General features: G+C 33.6%; 2 protein-coding genes across 2 annotated transcripts; both read right to left on the bottom strand.

Annotated features, from left to right (window-relative positions):
- Nucleotides 1-1,514: 1,514 nt before the first annotated feature.
- LOC145592109 (monodehydroascorbate reductase, chloroplastic/mitochondrial-like) lies at nucleotides 1,515-9,135 on the bottom strand. Its single transcript, XM_081648577.1, has 17 exons — nucleotides 8,970-9,135; nucleotides 8,688-8,877; nucleotides 8,477-8,576; nucleotides 6,668-6,745; nucleotides 6,393-6,464; nucleotides 6,057-6,175; nucleotides 5,284-5,368; nucleotides 4,658-4,747; nucleotides 4,201-4,302; nucleotides 3,989-4,078; nucleotides 3,580-3,660; nucleotides 3,115-3,186; nucleotides 2,932-3,026; nucleotides 2,705-2,793; nucleotides 2,492-2,554; nucleotides 2,351-2,391; nucleotides 1,515-1,881 (listed from the first exon to the last, which is right to left on the bottom strand). The coding sequence occupies exons 1-17, from the start codon at nucleotides 8,977-8,979 to the stop codon at nucleotides 1,768-1,770; spliced, it is 1,491 nt and encodes a 496-aa protein (XP_081504703.1). The 5' UTR covers nucleotides 8,980-9,135; the 3' UTR covers nucleotides 1,515-1,767.
- Nucleotides 9,136-12,974: 3,839 nt separating this feature from the next.
- On the bottom strand, nucleotides 12,975-15,410 carry LOC145578550 (protein ROH1A-like). The gene is made up of 2 exons (XM_081635855.1): nucleotides 14,652-15,410; nucleotides 12,975-14,152 (listed from the first exon to the last, which is right to left on the bottom strand). The coding sequence occupies exons 1-2, from the start codon at nucleotides 15,195-15,197 to the stop codon at nucleotides 13,427-13,429; spliced, it is 1,272 nt and encodes a 423-aa protein (XP_081491981.1). The 5' UTR covers nucleotides 15,198-15,410; the 3' UTR covers nucleotides 12,975-13,426.
- Nucleotides 15,411-17,335: the final 1,925 nt, after the last annotated feature.

Raw genomic sequence — 17,335 nt, 5'->3', positions numbered from 1 at the left:
CCCCTAGTGTTATTAAAATAAATGTTGATGGTTTTGTTCGAGATGGTTCAAGGGTTGTAGGCATTTTTCTATGATATCATTTAGGAAATAATGTTTGTTGTCGTTCTTTTAATATTGGTATGAGTACTCCTCTTATTGCTAAAGCTACGACCTTTCGTAATGGTCTTCTTTTGGCGTAGGCCATAATATTTCAAAAGTATTTATTGAAGGATATAATTTGCTTATTATTAATATTTTGCAGGGAAAGGTTCAATGCCCTTGGAAAATTCAACTATTAATGGAGGGCATTAAGGAGCTGATTCGAAATTTTACCTATATTGATTCGCGTCACATTTATAGAGAGGGTAATAGAGCATACTATGTTGCTTCTTTGGGCCTTTTTATGCAAGCTCACCAAGATATCGATCCATTTATAGATAGTAAATTTTCTTTTTCTAATTATTTTGATAAGTTAGGGTATAGTCTTGAGAGAAAATTAGCGTAACTTCTTGTTTACCTGAAATGAAAAAAAAAAAAAAAAAAAAAAAAGCTCCCTTCCTTACCAACTCACATAGCTTTTGTATATTTTTCAGAAATTAAAGTGTCTATGCATGCTGATATTCCAAATTTCCAATTGTTAGGTTGTATCTTGTCTGCCTATAGATTCACCAGAATTTCAAAAGATTGACCTATTTAGGAATCTCTAGTTCTATGCTTAATTTCAGCTCCTCAAAGCATTTTATGGACTAATGCTCCTTCCACATCTCTAGGTTCTCGGTTCACTGTTAAAGTGTTAAGGCTTTCCTCATTCGAACCTTGCCCTTAATTATAGATTCACAAGAGCTTTATAAGGTTAACCTATTTATGTAATGCTATCTTCATTTAAGGTGCCTCTAAATACAAATGAATCTTATCAATATAATGGGAATTCTAAGTTCACGAGTTATATTGATAAAAAGATTTCAACAACTAGATCCACCACAAGCCTTAGACCTTGATTTATCTACAACATGGAATTTTTACTTTCTAAATATTTTTTGGGGTTTTTCTAAGTTATGCCCCCAAATTTCTTCGGTTTCTAAGCTGTGTCTATGCTTTTTCAAACGTCTAAGTTGTGCCCTCAACCTTACTAATTTTTATTAACAATAACCTTTGACGTTATCACTAACCTTTTTTTTTATTATTTTATTTTCTGATTTTTAAATTTTTTTTTTTTAAGTGTTAAACCAATTAGAACGGGACACGTGTCAAATTAAAAACACCACGACACCATTGTTGATGAAATAACTTAACTTTCGTTAACAGGTATGGCTGTCAAAGGGTATTGTTGATAAAATATCGTGAGGTAGAGGACACAGCTTATAACTTTGAAAAAGCATAGGTACAGCTCAGAAAAACCCTATTTTTTTTTAGACAAAAAGTTATTTTCTACATTTTGGAGAGGATACTGTTCTTGATTACAATAGCTGAGGTAGTATAACAAATATAAGTGTTAGAAAGTAAATACCAACTTCATGTAGGTGTGACTATATAGATGAACAAAAAGCATCCCCTTCATTGAACGGGGTCAAAAACTAGTTTTTATTTAGATGGACATGTAGTACACAGGAAAGCCATGGCCTGCCGCCAACAGTTTCCTTTCACCTCTCCTCTCCCTCACCTCGCTATCAAGTGCAAAAAAAATTCGATTGTTTGTTACATGTCCATAAAATTTGACAACCAGTGTAAATGGCTGAGCTGAGTACAGAATTAACCAGCTGTTAGCCCTACCTAAACTGTTGCCCCAGCCTAAAGTGATTGACGAACAACTTCTAAGGCCTCCTCAACTGATGATGCACTTTGCAGCTTGGCTTTGTCAACGAAAGGCTGAGCCTTAGCAACTTTGGGAAGAAGTTGGAATTCCTGAAATTATCATAAGATATCAGCATTTACTTCCAATCAAAACAAAACTATGAATATACATGCATATGTGATAATGTGAAGCTGATAAAAAAAATCCTACTGGCAAAAGTAAATGTAACACTATTCGTGAAAATCATGGGTACAATCCGAGTCTTTCAATATAAATCATGCTTAAGCTTAAGTTAAAATATGAGATTATCAGCACGCTGTAGTTTCAAAGATTTGACTCATTTGAGGGATCAATGAACCATATGCAATACAGTTCCAAGACCTAGTGCCTAACAATACAATCTTTAATTTCAATCAAGAAGAGCATCAATTTTTAATTTCAGAAAAATACTGAGAGTAACTTTTCAACCTTCAAGATTACATATGAACAACCTATGCCATTTAGAAAGGGATACCACACATAAACTTTAAAAAATAAAACAAATTTATGAAATTCAACTACAAGGAAACAAATAAGTACCTCAGGACTTCCGCTTTCAACAAGAACTCCTTTCAGTCTCCCTGTTTAGTAGACAAGGCTAGTTAGAAGTGCTCAAGAATTATCGTCTGTGACAGTGAAAATAAAACAGCAGAAGGAAGGAAGGTGATGAATAGAACATACCAGAATCAATCCAGAATGTAGCAATCTTGGGGTCGAAGTTTCCTACCTCAACTGTCTCTCCAACTGTTAAAAAGGTGATCATTATAAGCAATAAAGTACATGATTATTATCCCTCAAAAAAAAAAAGTACATGATTGCTAAGTCATAATTAAAAATTGTAACTCTGCTGCAGTTAAAAGCAGAATACACAATTATTTTAAGCAGCATCATTACCATTGTCCCCAAAAAATTGCCACCATATTTTTCTTTGGCTCCCTTCATACTCAAATACCCTTGAGTAGAAGTAGGGAAGGTAATCGTATCTACATTCAAGCAGGAAAATATTATCAAGAAAGATGACTGATAGCTTGTCAGGAAGAACCACAATAACCTATCTAAAAAGAAGATAATAATTAAAAAAAGAAATGAATAAAAGAAAAAAATCAAATAGTCTGGCCTACGTGTGAGTTCGAGCACTCAAAAGTGCACTGACACAATGCTGAGCTGATTTACGGGCATGGTCCACATGCTCAACACGAGCAACACGGTCATACATCTGCCAAACATGTATACATCACTTCCTGAGTGAGAAAGCAACGCCTTGGGGAAAAATATATTGAATAGAATGAGAATGCTTAACGTACTTTCAATGGAAAAGCTGCGACATCTCCAATGGCAAATATTCCAGGAACTCTGGAGCGAAACAGACCATCAACCTGACACCAAATCCACAATTTAGCGTATGTTTTGCATTGCACTCATAATGTATTTATTCTAAAAGAAACCAGAACCTGACTACATATATGAAGTTCATCTACAGAGAGTGATGCTTTGTTATTACTTTCAGCAGGCTTAGGCACACAGATCTAGGAATACAGTGCTCCACAAATGAAGTTATGCAGCAAACCTAGTACATGTGACTACCATGCTTACTGCACAATCTAACAATGAAATTACGCCAACAACATTGCTACAAAAACCTTACGCCTAGAATAGAAAGTCCGCTGCATAAACTATGAGTCATATCAAAGTGAGTAACAATTACTAAGTGATCATCATTTTGAAATAGAGGGAGTACTTCGAAGTTCCAAAAGAGAATTAGCAATCACCTGAATACCGCCAACAGTTGTATCTAAGCCAACATTTTCAAAAGGACCAACTGCAGGTTTAGCTCCAATACCAATAACTATCTGCACAATCCATCAATCAATCAAAAGCCTTAATTCCATAAGTGCACGGGTTGAATAAATTTAGTCAAGTTCCAATTTGCTCTTTATAGAAAAAAACCACCAGTAAATAAATCAAATTTTTATTAAAATTTTATGACTATAAACAAAATGCATACAAAGGGGAGAAATTCAAAGCAAGTAATACCGCAAACCTAAAGTGTCTGCTTCTATATGGGAGTAAATCAATCAATTTTTTATTAAAATTTTATGACTATAAACAAAATGCATGCAAAGGGGAGAAATTCAAAGCAAGTAATACCAAATAAAAAAAAAAATTAAGCAAACCTACAGTGTCTGCTTCTATGGTAGAACCATCTTCGAGTTTGACAGCAGCCACACTTCCATCAGAACCAGCTTCTAGGTTTTTAATCATAGCACCCTATATCATTTATTATCACTGAGTGTTAATACTGTACAATCAATCATAATTTATCCCAAAAGGGGAAAAAATCTACCAAGAATTTAGTCAAATGACAAGGAAGTAGTTGACAAAGTGACAACCTTCACAAACTTGACCCCGTTTTGCTCATACAACTCTTCATACTTCCTGGCCAGTGAAGGAGTAAACAGTCTTGACAAAAGACAGTCTTCAGGAAAAATGACCTACTTAATCAAAGCAACCAAGAGAAAGATATCAGTGCTAAATCAAAGCAATACAAATTGAATGTACACATTGGAGAAAGCATTAATTGACTGCAGGAAGAATATTGCAGAAAAACTTGGCACATTAACCTTAGATGTACCCTATTTCAAATCCTATATTCAAAACTGGAAAGCAAATACAGCCAGTTTACAAAAGAATCCTTGGTATCTTAAATAGTTTACTAGAATATCCAGATGCAATTGCACAAAGTAACAAATCTTACTTTCTCCTCGTTTTTCCTCTTCTTCTACAATTAAAATGCATCAACAATTACAATATACAACTTCAACCAAATGGCATATTGTCCACACATACCGTGGTATCAAGGTTCCAACCCACGGCTGCAGCTGCAACTTCCATGCCAATATAGCCACCGCCCACCACCACCACTTTCTTTGCTTTCTTCTGCATAATGAAAGACACAATCTTTAATCTTCAGGCATAGAATTAGAAACATCATGTTCATATACTACTGGTACAACTAGTAACTCAAACTCATTTCATGATGAAAAAAAAAAAAACACACACACACATTTAGTGACTACAAGCAAATACAATTATAGAGTCATGGAAGGGAATGTAAAATTCCATAATTGGAGATATCAAGAAGCGCCTGAACATAGGTTTTAAAAAAGATGGTACTCCATATTCAGTAATGTATATAGTCATGAACATTCTTTTAAAAAATAACCAAAGTTGAAGAGTTGAAATCCACGTGTGAAGCATTTATGCAATATTCAGAGTTACGATATGTAAATCTGTAAGTCAGATAAACAACTGAGTTCTAGAGATCACCCTCGAATCTTGACAATAATGGGCATTGAATCCATAGCTTGATGTTATAAGATGATAAATTCTGCTTCAAGCAGCTCATAAGTCTACATAAGGGTACTATTAAATGATCAACGACAAAATTAAGCCCAGAAAGGATGTTGAACTACCAATGATTCTATAAGGGAGTTAGCATCTGCCACGTCCCGAATATAGTGCACACCGGGTAAGTTTCCTCCAATTTTCTCTGGAAACCTGAAACAAAAAGGTATGAAAATGGATCTCTCAGATTTTGCAACATTCTTGAAATAGCAGGATGATCCCATAAAAAAAATAATAAAAAAAAAAGGCATTATTAGATTAGAAACTACAGTATAACAAATAAGAGATAATGAAGGAGAAAAGATCACAAAAAATATAATAGAGTAGTTCTTTCAGAATTTAAAATATAGAAATCCAAAAACAAATGTTATGTTAATCGATTTTTAGACACAAGATATTCTGCTTCCAGTCCTCCACAGTCCACATCATATCATAAATATTGCCACTAACAACTTCGGAGTATCAGAAGACATTTCTTAATACTTAACAAGTTGACATAGCCTCAAAAACATGACATTCAGATTTAAGCATGGCCTAGATTCATGTATCATCATGGATTGATATGCTCAAAAGCTCAATAAGTCTTAACTATAATGCTTGCAACAAATCAGACTGAACCAAAGGTTTAATTCACTAGCAGGAACCAAACATTTAAATTATTCCCCAAAATCAGGCTTCAGAGTCCATGCAAGAAAACTATATGCATCAGCTAGCTATCATGTTAAAAGATTTGTTAAAGAAAGATATCTTTGGTATAAACCACTAGCATTGCATTATAGAGTGCATTTTTCACTTTCTAAGAAAATGAGAGCAAATCACGTAAAGAAACAGATGATAATACCTTGTAGCTGTGCAACCAGTTGCAATTATAAGTGACCCGTACTTCAGTGATTTGCCTGACTGGGTTTGTAGAGTGTGCTTATCAATATCGACACCTGTCACAGCATCCTCGTAAATCATCTGTGGAGAAACAAAATATACCACACAGATGTCACAATTCCCTAGGCACCGAAGCCAAAAATGAGAAATTAAAATAGATAATTTGTAAGGACAAAAGTTGAAATTTATTACTCTTTAGTCATTTACAAAGCTTTTCTAACTAGCCAAATATAACAAAACAAGAAAGATCAAGAGAACAGCCAGCATTACAGAACATCAAAGAAGATTATTAAGCTACCTCAATTCCCTTCTCCTGGTACCATTCCGGAGTCTGCCTTTCACCACCAGATCCAACGCAAGTATGGAAACCCTTCAAAGTCAATTCTAAGTCAGAGCCGTAGATACACTAAATTTTATATACAGGGAATCCAACACTCCACCCTTAAGAAATCATAACAAATCTAAATGGTTAATAACTTTACTTCACCAAGTCTGAAATTATTTAAGTTACAATTTCAACCTAAAGAAATTGGCAAAAATTTTCCAACTTAGAAGATGAAACTGGTGTCTTACTGGTAGTCGTGCAGGCTTCTTATCCAACGGAAACAAGTAGCCCTTCGTCAATGCTGGACGCTCATATGGTGCGTAAGCCTTGCATCAAAAAGATACATCAACAGTTAACAGAACAATCAACAAATGTAACAGTGTGTAGCTTAATAAGTGAAATTCAGTTCAAATTTTTTAATTTTCCTTGTTTGGGATTGGGGTGGGAGGAATTCTGATTTCAGTACTTGAACAATATCTAATATAAACCAAATACAACCATAGACAGTGTTTAAGAAAATAGGTACGGTACAAGTGGTCTACAAACACATTCGCTCTCCTGCAAACTAACATCAGTGGCACAGTACCCACACAAATAATATAAACTAGTACAGACAAGTAAAGCAATATCATTAAACTGATGTACCCAGAATATGCTCTTATTTTGCACCCAACCTATCCTATGGGCATTTGGACAATCTATTCAAAGGTAAAGTTCTAAGAAAATGACTTACAAGTTACAACCTTACTCAATTTTCAAGAATGCCTTTCCAACAATTTCAAACCTCAAAAGTTTCATGCCACTAATATGGCTAAATGTCATCTCCTAACACTTCGTATCCCAACAAAACTAATACCACAGCCTATGAGCTTGGTGGAGACCTCTACCTGCTCACAAAGTACAAAATGCTGTAGGATAACTACATTTCCACAATCTTTGCACAAAACAGATTAGCTTGAACAAGCTCGGGGTTTTTCCTTTTTTCCTCTTTTCTCTTGAACTTATCTACTAGCAAATTCGCAATGCACTAAAATTTGGCTCATGAGATAATGGTTATATCACCACTTCAACAAATAATGCAATTACAGAAGAAGTCTGACACACAACTGCTTTAAAGTCCTAAAACCTCACATTGCATTCTGAACCTCCCATAACATGAACCACATAACAAGGTGCTTAATTCAAAATTAAGTTATCACAGTCAAGTGACTGAACACTTTCCCACAACACAACCGTGTGTCAAATGCACTGCAGTCCTGGTGATGATTACCTTCATCTATAAACCCAAAGCAAAATGAACTACATTGACTCGACTTCTCTTCCCCATTCACCCATCACGTCTTCTCCCCATTTGCCTCAGCAAAACTTGAGGCACAAACATCACAACAGGTAAAAAAACAGTAATTTCAGGATCCCCCCCCCCCCCCCCCAAACAAGCTAACAATTTGAGGCAATTTGAACGATCCAGTCTTTCAGATAAAAAAAATGGCAATTTGTTTTCCTAATCTAAGACATGAAAGTCTAGACGAGCTTCAACCACTACCTCAACCTCTAAATTAAAACTGTCTACCATATGATCAAGGTACTTTTGCACCATATCAAACTTCAATTCCCAATTTATACTTCGTTAATCCCTTTCTAAAAGTCATTACAAGTCCTATGTCAACCTGAAATACAAATGTTACTGCAAGTCTACATTGAACATTAGGCAAAATGTACCCCGTAATATATAATTCAATCTCAAGTTAAGCACAACTATACTCCGCGCCACTGTGACTACGCACTTGTTTGGTTGAACATGGGAAGTTATACTCCCTACAAAAATCATTGCTCCCATAAAATTGTACTTTGTAATTTTTAGAATCAAACAAACACTATATCTACATCATCTACTACATTACTAACTCGCAGGGATTAATAGTTATGTTGATATTGTAATTTGAACTAGTAACGCGACAACAAAATCCAAACCGAGTTATAATAATAACTAGTGTGAGCGGTGAAGCCCAAAATATCTAGAAGCTCAATCAATCAAAAATTTGAAATCAAGAAGAAACCTCTTTAGTGACAATGCAGAGCTTGCCATCAGCCAATCCATGTTCGACAAATGTCCGAGCCGCATACCCCGCCGCATTTCCACCTCCAACAATCACATACCTAAATTTCATTTTCATCGACCAATAATTAATCCAAATTTAAATTCAATCCAAAGAATTAATCGTAATTTCAATAATTCAAAATTAAAATTGATAAGATAAACCGACATACTCTCGATTATCGTTGGAGAAACTGGAAGAAGCAGCGATGGAGAAACTTCGATTGCCATTGATGGTTCTAGAAGCGACGAACGAAGGTTTAGAGTGGAATTTGGAGAGAGAAAATGAAGAAGAAGATGAATATAGAGAGTAGCCATGTTTAAGTGAGAGTGAGTTTGAAATAGTCGCCATTAATCTACAAACTGAAGAACAAAAATTAAAATTAAATTAGGAAAATGATGATGAAAATCTGGAAATTTTGAAAGAGAGAGAAAGATTTAGGGATTGATTGAACCTGTTGACATCGAAAGTAAAGTTTGATGATTAAAATAAATAGTAGTGTTTGTTGAATTAAATAATAATAAAGTACTATTGAAGACGGCTATAACTGAGACTCAAAGGTCGTGTTGTTGATGAGAGAGATGAAAATGGAGAATTGGACAAAATGAAGAGAGTATGTTGTGTTTTTGTTTCTAATAATAGTAGCTACTGTGTTGAAGTTATTTTTTGGTAGATATGTGCCTGTGTCCTGCAACTGTTTTCGGGTAGTCTAATTTAACGATTGAAATTCAAATAGTGCGAAATGAAATTGCCTTGGGTGTAGAGATTTAGGATCGCAATCCGTGAGTAATGGCTCGTGATGTGATCATATGGCAAATTGGCAAGATATGAGACCGATGTGAAAAAAACGAAGAACCTAAGAACCAAATAGCACTTCAGTTTAGTTCTTAATTTCCTTGTCTCATAAAATATTCAGTTCAGTTCAGTTCAGTTTAGTTTAGTTCAGTTCAACTCAGTTCAATCAATCAAAACATATCCTAAACTCATAAGAGCTATGTGCCAAGATGTACTCATATGGGTGGAGAGTGAAGCAATAAGTATAATCTTTTGCTACCACTCAAATACCCTTACTTCACTTTTGCTAACCTTTTAAAACTTTATTTTATTTTGCTTCCACCTAAAATCACAAAAGTTAAATTTCGCCACCACTTAATGGAATCCGTTATTCGGTAAAGTTTATTCAAAAAGTTATTAAAAAAATAAAAAATAGCCACCCTAAACTGCCAGCCCCCTCCTATCAGCCACGCTCTCCTTTCCCCCTTACCGGCGGCCCGCACCGACGACCTCACCACACTCCCTTTCCCCCACCGACACAACCATCTCTATCCTTTTTCCCCTTCTTGCTGCCCTAAAACCACAATAAGCTAAACCCTAAAACCATTTCCCCATTCGCCCCATCGGAATCGGCCCCCTTCCCTTTCCCCCACCGGAATCGACCTCCCCTCCCCTTCCCCTACCTTTTTTGGCCACCCCTAACCCTAAACTACCACCCCGAAACCACCATTAGCGAAACCCTAAAACCCGCTTTGGTTGGTTTCGGGCTGGTGGTTTAGAGTTACAGGTGTCGATTTATGGGGAGTAGGTAGGGTCGACGACTGAAGCTTTGGCCGCTGGTAGTTTAGGGTTGGCATTGTTGAGGGTGGCTGGGTTTTTTTTTATTTATTTTTTGGTGGTTGACGGGGATGCAATTAGGGTGGCTGAGGAGGAAGGGGTTGTTAGAAGGTGGCAATGAGGGTGGTTGGATCTCACTAGCGGAAATAATAACTAAAAGTGTTAAATGGTAGTAAAATTTAAATTATGTGATTTTAGATGGTAGCAAAATAAAATAAAACTTTAGATGGATAGCAAAAGTGAAACAGAGGTGTTTGAGTGGTAGTAAAAGTGAAAGGGCATGTTCTCTTCAGATTACTTTCAGTTCAGTTCAGTTCAACTTCAATAAATTCAGTTCAGTTCTTAATTTACTTCTCACATAAAAATTTTATTTTAGTTCAGTTTAATTTAGTTCAGCTCCAATAAATTCAGTTCAGCTCAGTTCAGAACAGACCTAAAATTTCTTATTCTTTATAACTTTTTAGGAGAATATTACATCCCAATTGTAATAAAATTTGTAAAAAAATTATGAGATGTTAAACAAATTATACCAGAAAGTATCTACTTTTGGTTTTCGATTATAAGGTACTCCTTCCGTTTTTAAATACTTGCTCCACTTTTCTTTTTCGGCCGTTTTTAAATACTTGCTCCATTTCTTTATTTGGAATGCTTTTACAATATTTAATTCATTTCTCTCGCCTATTGGACCCAACATACATCATATTTTATTAATTTTATATTCTCTCTCCTCTAATTTTCCCCAATACTTTTGCTTTTTACAATTTTTTATTCTTTCACCTACCGCACTATCTCCATATTTTATTATTTCGTACTTTCTTTAATTTCTCCTAAAACTCCGTGCATGGAGAAATGAAGCTAGTATTTAAAAACGGAGGGAGTAATTTTTTTTTTTACAGCTAATTATAAGGTAATTAATCGAGTACTCCGTAATAATCAACCCCAAAAGCAAAGCCGTACACGTACCATTCGCTATATTACATCAGTGATAAAAAGGTTTTAGTAGAAAAGACCATTATAAATTTATAATTTGACCCAAAACTACTAAGTATATAATTAATACAAAGAATGAAAGTGTACATAATGTATTATTGATACATTTAACCGCCAAACAATTCTTATAAAATCATAATGATGCCATCAACTTATTGTATTTTGTAATTAATTAAGGGGGGATGTACAAGGCTTTCATAACATAGGTTAACGTAACCTATCACTATAAATGGTTATTGTTTTCACAAACTTTTAAAAAAATCGGGTGTACATTCATTTTAAATCTCTCTTAAAGTGATCAAAAGTTACTCCTAAAATGAATAAAAGTTACTCTAATATGTATAAAAGTAACCCAATACAAATAAAAATAATCTACGTTTTATTGGTAAAGAATCACATTTTAAATGACTAAAATTCAATTATTAGTGATTGAAAGTAGTTTTATCACCCTTATAAAACTTTTCTTATTCGATTTATAAAAAAATCATATTATGTTCCAAGTTACCCAAAAAAAGGCAAAAAATTACCCTAAATTGGCTTAAAGTTACCCCTATACTGCTCGATTACAATAATATTATTGTAAACCGGATGTATACAAAAGTTTTTGTATTTTTTTTTTCCCATTTAATGATTATAATATGTGACTGTTACTTGCACTTCACTGCTTAAGTATCAAAATTTCACAACATACATACGTGTGTTGTTCTCAAGGGTCTACCTTTGTAAATTTGACTTGATCATTAGTAAGACTTTTTCTCGGTATAAAGTCAAACGAACTGATGTATAATTAACTTTTACGAGAATTTGAAATATTCAACTTAGTAGATCAATAATTGTGTTGTTTGACTAAGTAAATTGTAATTTATGTACTACGTAGTACATTGATAAATTCTACAAGTAATTGATGGAGAAAAGCTTAACCATATAAATTCTACAAGTAAATTGTAATTTATGTACTACGTAGTACATTTTCTGTTTTTTCAATCTCAATTAGAGATAATTAATCTCATCAATTAACAAACGAGTTGTTCTGATCTCCTAGCTAGTATAACGTTATAATAACATTGGTGGTTTTACAAAGTAGGAGAAGAGATGGTTGCTACTCGTATGAAGTATATATGAATATATGATACATCACGTGAAGCAAAAAATGTTGAGCTCAAAGATTAAGAATAAAGGACTCATGGAAATAATTAGCTACAGATTTTGTATTTAATAATTCCTATGTTTTTTTTTTTTTTTAAAAAAAAAAACTGATATTCTTAAAGTATTCAAACGGATCTAATAAGATGTTATGGATGATTTTTTTTAATTTTTTTTTTTAATTAAGGTAAGAAGGGGACAGAAAATACCCCAAGCGAGGGCCATGAACATTAGTAAACAATACTCAGTAGTTAAAAGTCCTTACAAATTTCAAACTTTGACCTCAAAAGTAAAGTGTAATCATTATACTACGTAGTACTATAATTGTACGAGTACAAAACACAAACACAAATTTGTTGTTTATCAAACCTATACGTTTAATGTAAAACAAGACTTTAAACCTACAACTTTTCATTGAATAGATACCTATGTTAATTAATTAATAGAAGAATTTTACATTGAAAAGTAAGTTTGAATCTTTTACTACCAGCATAATAAGTCTAGACATTTTTTAAAAGCTTGGACTTTGGCAATTGGCATATATTATAGAGTTGAACTATCTAAAATTTACATATGGAGGTCAATTTTAAGGTTTGACTTTCTTGTTTCTTATGGTTGATAGAATATCACCATTGATATTTACCATTACCACTAGTCCACTACCACTACCAAGTCCCAAATGACCAATATGTAAATATGTACTCTTACAAGAAAAGATGTAATAATACCTTTATTTTACTTTTGGTTAGAATAAAATCTATTATACATATCAGCATATGTTACAATTTATACCAATCCAGAGAAGAGTATTACATTCACTCCAAATGCCCAAAAGATGAAAAGATACATACAAATTACAAGAAAAACACCCCACTAATTTTAGTATTTCTAAATATAGAAAGTCATGCCCCAAATCAGCTATTCTAAAGCTTAGATGACTAAGCACCCAAATTAGCATATATGCAATTAACCATGGATGAAAAGCCCAAAAACTCCCTATTAAAACCTCTACTAAACACTAATTCTAACCTAAATTTTTCTTTTTTTTATACCTTTTACATCTTTGGGAAAAAAGACATTTCCAGATGACAAAATTTACATAACACAATATAATTAAAAAATAAACCCGAAAATTATAATTAAAAAAAAAAAGGTTTTATTTCTAACCTATACATTAGGAGTAGATGATTTGCCTGCTTGATCAAGGACATCAAGTATTATTGCACGAGTCTTAACAAGTCTATGGAACAACTCCCTAATTTGTAGTTGTAACGGACCGAGACCATCCTCCATTTTCCGGCATATCTCGGCTAGCTCGGCGACTTGGGTGGCGAATTCAGCCTCCTTCTCCTCCTCCATAGGGTACTGAAAATTATCAGCATAGTCCACCAAAGATTGAGCCAATCTATCAATTTTAACCACTTCTTTCATTAGTCCTGGTGAACCTTTTTTTTCTTTCCTTTTCCACTCCTCAGCTATTTTTTCCTGAAGCCCACAGATGCCGTGGACCCAGTTAGACTGTTTAGGGACCGGGATGTGGGTCCCGAGCCCCGCCCGATCCTGACAAGGAATAGCTGCAACTAGAGCCCACATTACAAACACTAGGACCACATTCATGATGTATACGGTGAGGGCCAACCCTGTCGATTCCCCACCGCGTGGCGCGGTGAGATTGGAGGAGATTGATTGGACTTGCTTGGCAGCTGACCAATTCTTGGCCACCATCCAAGATAGAGACTTGAAGTTCGGCGCGTGGTGCCGGTCTTTCGATGACGCGCCACTTGAGCGCTTCCCAAAGGACCACGATCTCTCGGTCGACTTGCCTGTATTTTCCTTCTCATCCACCACAATTGAACCTTGTAGTGCTGCGAGCGCTCTTCTTGCCCTCCGAATCTGCCAACAATATCAGCAAAATTAGAATGATATTTTGTTCAAATGCATAAATTACGCCTACCCTTTTAATTCAATTCCATCAATTTTTGATTTTGGTACACCCATGTCAAATAAATTGGTCAAATATTGAAGATTGGCATACAAAACATCAAATTTTGAAAGATTGATTTTTTTTTTTTTTCAATGGATATCTTAAATAAAATTTGGTCCATCAAAAAAGAATAATAGAATTCAATTCAACTGGTCAAGTAATAAATTCAAATTTGTTGTGATATATTAGTACAAAATCTGTTAATTCCTTGTTTGACCAAGATATATCATGCAAGATGCAATACCCATATGAAATCAAGCAGTCAAATTTTCTAATTGACCTTGAAAATTCATCGCATTTTGAACAAAATTCAACCACGAACATAATGAAAAACCAAAATGGCAATCTTAAAATATAAAAATTGAATTAAAAAGGACAGAAATTGGGAATTTTCTTGATTTAATTTACCTGTCCATCGGTGAATGGCCTCTGTTCTAAAGCAGAGACAACAATCTGAGCTTGACTAAACATAAACTTAATCGCATCGATGCCATGATTAATCGCATTACAAATATCCAAACCCTTAACAGCTCTATCCAACAAATCAGGAATCAATCGATCGAGAGGCGATTTCGCAACCTGCGACGGTTCCCTTCCAATCAACAACACAGCCTTAAACTCCGACTCACAACAAAGAAATGCATCAAGAAGTTTCCTAATCCAAGCAATAGAAAGAAGAGTATCACTACCCGAAAAAGGGCTAGAATCCCCGTCGAAATCAACCGATAGAGGAGAATCACTGGCGGAAGATGAGATCGATAGCGATGTCGGTATTGAAGATGAATGGTGGGTGTCTTTTTTATTAAGGGGTAAAAGATCAGAAAAACGATCAGCAATTTTTCTTTGGAAAAGCTCTAAATCTTCAACTTCTCCCTCCATTGAAGCGACTTGATTACGACGAATACTTATCCGACCGAGGAAGTGCCCTTGATTATCCGCCCCTCCAGTCCACATTTTTTATTTTTTGAATTCAAAGATCAAAATTAATCAAAATAAATGAAATTAGAAAAAACAGGGGAAAAACAGAGGAAGATAGAAAAACAGGGGAGGAGAGAGAAAGAAGGGAGGGAAGAGAATAAAAAGAAATGCGGTTGACAGTTAAATGAGTTGGGTAGGTGATGTGGAGGGGGGCCCATTAAATATGGGAGTTGATGGTCAAGGTTGCTTTTTGAGGCCAACGACTGTTTCTTTCTTTTTTTTTTCTTCTTTAAAAATCATATTTTGAACAATAAAAAAAATATGATTTGTTAATGTTATTTTCTCCTTTAAAAGCTGACTTGGTATATGTTCTTTTTTGTTGAATTTTATGTTTCCTAAACTACCCTTTTCGTCTACATTCGTGCGTGGATATGGTGTAGCAAATAAGGGAACGAAGATATTTGGTGGTTGTTATATTTATTTAAATCATTAAAGAAATTTTAATGACCACTAATAATAATTTAATAATAATACTTGCACTGGTGACTTGGTTTCATTGGATGGGAGTTATTTTATAGATGTGAAATGATTTTTAAAATAAGCATGACAATTTTATTTTTATTTTTTTGCAAGGTAATTGTTGTCTAATTCAAAAACAAAATAATGGTGAAAGGTGTGCAATTTTTTTTTCCAGAAGAATGGGTTGTGTGCTATTTAATACGGGATTAATGGATTATCATGTAGATAAATATTTTCTTTTTTTTTAAATTAGAGTCAAAGTTGAAATAAATTATACAGAGTAGCATTCTTTAAGGCTTCATGAAACTTTGATGTAATTAATTTTTTCTTGCAAAATTTTATTTAATATTTTCATATCACAAAATGATTAGACTTATTTTCACAAAATTAAAACATTTCATTTTTTTTTTCCTACTTTTGAACATATGATCACATTAGTTTATTACTCTTCACTTTTGACACTTTCATACACTTAAGTCTTCCTACTTTCCATTTATGTACACTATTTTTTATTTTCATATTTTTGAATTTTTTTTATAGTAATTAAATAAATTCTCACTTTTATCCCTCCTCACCCCCACCACACGATACATAGTACACTACACAGTTCTCCCTCCTACTTAAATGTTCTTCCAATCTAATGTAAACTCTATTCACAGCTTAAATTAACCTTCAAAATTATTTCCATTATTGAGTGACTATAATGCACGTACGATGCGCACACCATAGCTAGTTAAGATGTTGGTTACACCAATGAAATAAATGTAAACAAATATTTTAGGGGTATATATGTCTGCATACTTTTCTAAATAGTTCAACAAACAAAAAAAATGCAATTAACAATAATGAAGGGGAAAAAGGGGGGTATATGTATATATAGGGGAAGACTCACGTGAGAATTTTTTCTTATATGAGAATTTTTCTTATGTGAGAACACTCTTTATGTTCTAAATTTTTACTCGTATGTTCTAAATTTTAAATCTGATGTTCTAAACTTTTTTTTAGGTGTTCTAAATTAAATCAAATGTTCTAATTTATTACTCACATGTTCTAAACTATAAATTAGTTAAGCTTGATGTCATAAATTTTAAATAACTTGTTCCAAACTTTTAACTTTTATGTTCTAAATTTTAAAACGTGTGTTCTAAGATTTTTAATTATATGTTCCAGATTTTCTAAGATTTTTTAATTATATGTTCCAGATTTTAAAGCGTATGTTCTATTTTTTTACTCGTATGTTCTAAATTCTCTACTCACATTTTCTATATTCAATATCAGTTTGTTCTAAATTTTTATTCACATGTTCATAATCTTAAATCAAGTGTTCTAAATGTTACTCATATGTTTAAAATTTCATAAAGCAAATTTTATAAATTTTTAATCACTTGTTATAATTCTTAAATCAGATGTTCTAAACATATTACTCACACAAATGTTCTAAATTATTACTCATATGTTCAAAATTTTAATTTGAGTCACATGTTCTAAATTTTAACTCGTATGTTCTAAATTTTTACCCACATGTTCTAAATTTTAAATCAGTTCTCATATAAGTATGAATTCTCACATATGGACTTATTCTCACCGGATCTCTCCCATATATATATATATATATATATATATATATATATATATATATATATATATATATATAT

Source organism: Chenopodium album, chromosome 2 (assembly GCF_948465745.1).
Source record: "Chenopodium album chromosome 2, dcCheAlbu1.1, whole genome shotgun sequence".
NCBI classification, from domain to species: Eukaryota; Viridiplantae; Streptophyta; class Magnoliopsida; order Caryophyllales; family Amaranthaceae; genus Chenopodium; species Chenopodium album.
Note: the sequence above shows the minus strand (reverse complement) of the source record. Positions and strands in the feature narration are given on the sequence as shown.